This window comes from Nelumbo nucifera, chromosome 4 (assembly GCF_055504915.1).
Source record: "Nelumbo nucifera cultivar China Antique chromosome 4, China Antique-T2T, whole genome shotgun sequence".
Taxonomy (NCBI): domain Eukaryota; kingdom Viridiplantae; phylum Streptophyta; class Magnoliopsida; order Proteales; family Nelumbonaceae; genus Nelumbo; species Nelumbo nucifera.
Genome location: NC_142652.1, coordinates 8,666,275 through 8,671,059, shown reverse-complemented (window position 1 = coordinate 8,671,059; position 4,785 = coordinate 8,666,275). Strand labels below are relative to the sequence as shown.

The 4,785-nt window shown below is 38.1% G+C and overlaps 1 protein-coding gene across 1 annotated transcript; it reads right to left on the bottom strand.

The window, feature by feature from the left end:
- Positions 1-4,028: 4,028 nt before the first annotated feature.
- Positions 4,029-4,484, bottom strand: LOC104591510 (uncharacterized). The gene has a single exon (XM_010250363.3). It carries the CDS (start codon positions 4,482-4,484, stop codon positions 4,029-4,031), a length of 456 nt encoding a protein of 151 aa, XP_010248665.1.
- Between the last annotated feature and the right edge of the window lie 301 nt (positions 4,485-4,785).

Genomic DNA, 4,785 nt, shown 5'->3' with positions numbered 1-4,785 from the left:
ATCGATGGACGTCCAAAGCTTTAGCTATGAACGTGAGGTCCTTGACACTGGCAGGCAATCACAAGACGGCATCTGGTATGGCGGTACGACTACAACCGACTACTACTACAGCTATGGTGAAAGGGTGGCGCCGAGTTCCGGAGTGAAATATGAAATCCCTCGCTACCCCAACGTTCATCTCATATTCAACAAAAACAAGGCTACCCACCACGATCATCATGGAATAAGTGGCTCTGAGGAGCAGCAGGTCCTAGAACCAGCTAAAGCCAATGAGGGATCGAGAGTTCTGGTGAAAAAGCATGTGCACTTTGAACAAGTAGTTGATGAAGGCAATAAGTCAGCTGGCAACCACAATGTTTACAAGGAGAACATTGATTTTAAAGCTGATGACTTCATCCAGCAGAAGCACAAGAGCTTCTCCCAACTAAGCAAACTCTTGTCCATGAAGGCGCCTTGAGTAATTGAGTTCGTTGAGGCATGCAGACTGCTTCATGCATGCACCCCAGTAAGTATATGCTATGCTCTATATGCTACGTACGCCTATGGCCCTATGATGGCCTATGCAATGCTATGTATGTCCATGGCCAATATGGGTGACGAGATTACTGCAATAAACTTCCCCATTTACTAATGAGTCGACTACTGTGTATGTAATGCCAGCTCCAGCTGCTTAAATACATAAATATTTGAGTTGCTTTTTTCAGATGCTTTTTAGTGAACCATACAATCTCAATTAATGAATTCATCAAATTAAATTCTCTCAACGTAAAGGAATCAATGCCATTAATTGTCCAATGAACTATATATCTAAACCTGGAAAACACATGGAATTAATTAAATCATCGCCAGCTAGCTGCCTCAATTCCTTCTGCTGGTTTACTAAACATACAAGTCTTAATTGTAGCCCCGGCCCCTTTCTTGTGTTTGGATTGCAAGAGCGGATTAATTTGATTTTGAATACCACAATAATTCCGCCTTGATTCACTCCATAAAAGGAATGTAATTAATTTGCTACCCTTTTCAGCCTCCCTCCTTCACTCTGAAGTCTGATTCCAGGCATAGCCAATATAATTATTTATTTGTATTATTTGTTTAGGAAAAGAATTAAAAAAATGATTTACATCATATATATGATGTAGTAAAGGTGAAAAAGAAGAACATACCAGAGTTTAATTTCCAGTTTACTAAAATACATATGAACAGGAACTTCTGAAAATTTCAACAGATTATTAAGTGGGGAAATCCCATCTCGAAGGGAATCATCCAAGACTCATCCAAAAAAATAAAATTTTGCATACCTCCCTCAGAAGTCAGAGCAGTACGAATTTATTTCTGGAGCCCTAAATATGAAAACCTAGTATATAATAATTTGAATCTTGAACCTTGAGGGCTTCAAATTTCGGGCCTGAATTTGTCCATACCCGGCCGGGTGATACGTACTGAAGAAAATCTAAGCCTAAATGAATCCGGAACTCAAGATATATAATAAGCTGATTAGTGTGTTGCTTCCATGCAAAACCAGCTAGTGAGTGTTGTTTAATCAGGCTTTAAGTATATGCAAATCCACCCCCATGGCTACAGTTCTTGGTTATATATATGTACCAAATTAAACAGAACAAAATTTCAGAACAATGACCAAGTGGAAAGATGGCGTGGCGATATTTAGGGCTTATTTGTTTGTTTAAAGTCTGACATCTGAAAGTGCAATAATTATGTTAAGAGGTATATTGGTATTGGTGAAATTTTCTTTCTTTTAAATCAAATATCTATTTTGACTCCATATATGAGAGTTTTTGTTTGTCTTTTTGGGAATATCATTACAAAACAAAAGTTGTATGATTGCACTTTAAGCGATAAGAGGAAACAAACAACCATTTTTCTTTTGAAATTAAAAGATTCCTCTTAAAAGATAAGAATTAAGAGGAAACGAATAACCAATACCCAACATATATATATATATACATATATATATATATATATATATATATATATATATATGTGAAGGTTATTAACTAATAACCAAATTATCTATGGAAGTGGAACCTCTGAATCCAATAACCTGCAAATAAATCCTTCTTGGTGGTTGAGAGTTATTAAAATGGGATGTCGTATATGCATTTGATGATGAGGTGTTTTATATTAGAAAGGGCAGGACTTTGTTACTAGCAAGACAGGGTCTAATATAGGATATATAGTTCTCCAAGCACGGGGTGAACTAGGAAAGCATTGAGAAACCTGATTCGATGATGATATGAGATCTCTAGTTTATTATATTACCCGAGTTGTATTCTTTCGAACTGAGAAGAGAACAAAGAATTTTAATTTATAGGGGATCTTTCGTAGACCTATTAAAAATGCCAAACATAACTATATATGTTGCTCTGTTTTGCATTTTTTTTTTCATGTATTCTTGATTAATTTCTGGTATATCAGCAATTCAGCATTGCTAATTATATTCTGGATGAAAAAGGCTGAACTAATTGCCGAAACTTTGACGTTATTGAGTCCCGTAAACTTGAGCTTCAACAGCTTGAAAGTAATCAATTTGATCAACTTGCAACAATTCCAAGGGAATGTCATCTCAGCTGCTGAAAACCCAATTGTATATACTAATTAACCTGTGTGAGCTTATAATGGCTCACAACCCATGACTGGTCTCCTAGACCAGCCGTCCCGCATCGGTCCTAACAATTAATGGTGGAGTGCCGGCCATTTGGAAATCCCAAGTTTTTGCGGCTAACAAGGAAGGAATATAATCAATAAGTGAAGTGAATATATGAAAGCAAAATAAAGAATAAATATTCATATATAGCTTAATTTGTACATAATGATAATAACGATGATGGAGCATTATATTGAGCAACCAAACGTGTAAGTGTATTTGTATGTAATAGCTAATACAGGGTAGAGAATCAATATAAAGAATAAACTCGCTCTAGTATGCTAGCTAGCTATCGCCATCAGGAGAAGATCAATATCTTATCCTTTGGATGCATATGATGAATTATATGAACCCTTTAAAGATGCCCTGTGCCGCCTCATAATCTCTAGAGAACTATAACTTTAATTTTGAGCCAGTTTCAGACGATTGAAATTGACAAAAGGTGAGGGTATTAGATGCTCTCTTATCAACTTGCTGGAATAACAGCTAGATCTAGTAGACTCTGTCTCTCTCTATAAATTATGCACTTCGCCAGGAATTGCAGTATCCAAAGCCAACACAACAAGCCTCTTCTGAGTTCTGATCGGGAATTAGCTAGTAGCTGATCAATCCGCCCTAGGCATCAACAACAAAAATGATGAGGAGGTCTGGTTTTGGAAACGAACAGGTGGAGCAGCAATACGGTGCGCGCAGCAACACCACAGAAGACTATAATGCTCACGTCTCTAAGATGTTGAGGATGCCCAGTGTGATTGATGCCCCGCCCTACCCAAATGTTCAAGGCATCTTCAACAAGAAGCCCTCTCCTGCAGTCAATCAGCAGGAGACTCAACCTGCTGCTAAGGAAGAAGTGGGTCAGGGTTACGTCCAGCAAAGGCGATTTGAACTCTGCAAATGGATGACACTCAAGGCTCGCTGATACTACATATATACACTTGATGCATGCATAAAACCTCTGCTTTTACCCATAACCAACCAGGATCTACGCATGTAATAAGCTTATATATGGGTCTTCTGTGGGCTAAGTTCCCCGCTATCTCATCAATAATGTCATAGTGTGGCTTTATTATATATAAATCATCAGTAATGAATCAGAATGAATGTCTTATAGGGCCTCTAGGCTCTAGCTATATAGCTATATATAATAAACATGCATATATAGTACGTATATATATATATATGCTATAATTAATTAACCAGAATTATTATAAGACATATATCCATGCATGTTTATGCTATATATATGCTGTGTTCCCAAAGCCTCGACAGAAATTTATTATGACGATTAATTATTTGGCCATCTAGTTATACAAAAACGTACTGCAGTGAGACAAAGCATTTGATTTGTATCTCCATCTGTATCGTATCAAAATTGATGATCGTCTCGGGGGATATGCACATGATCAAATCTTCTTGAAGAGAATCTGTTAAACAAACTTCTCAAACTATTTTTGCTTTCTTTACGTTTCCTACTTCCCTGATGATTCGAATCTTCAGGTATACACATCGGGATCGGGTGATCCAACCCCAATACTAGACCTGCCTCTAGCCTCTTTGACAAGGTTACGATCTCGTAGGAATCCCATAAGGACTGCCCAAAATCCCAACTGCTGGGACCGGCCGGACCGACGACGACGGACCCCTGCTTGCGGCATTCCTTGTTCATGGCTGCTTCGAGCTTGAAACGACTGGGCTTGCTCTTGAAATTGTTTCTGTAAGCCTCAAATTCCTTGGTGGCTGTGGCAGTATTGCCGGAGTTGCGGCCATGCCAGGCCTGTGCAACCGCCTTGACTATTTCGAGTTCCTGCTCATGATCCTTCATTCTCAACTTCTTTCTTCATTGTCTCCCTCTACCCAAAAGCTAAATCTTGTTTTTCTTTAGCAGAATGAGAGCCTCACGTTACCCTGTGGAGTGATAATGTCCATGGCATCGTTATCTCTTTACCCACTCCAAAGATTTGGGACCCCAAGACAAATGTTGATAAAATGTCGCCTCTTATATATATACATTCTTTTGTCTCCATATTACGAAATCAAATGACGGACTTTATTTTATAGTCGTTTTCTTTTTTTCTTTTTTTTTTTTTCAAATCAACGTAAACCCAGATCGCAGAAAAGGCGAC

What these genes read in the sequence shown, in the direction of transcription:
- LOC104591510 (XM_010250363.3), bottom strand. Translation starts at nt 4,484, where the DNA reads ATGAAGGATCATGAGCAGGAACTCGAAATAGTCAAGGCGGTTGCACAG.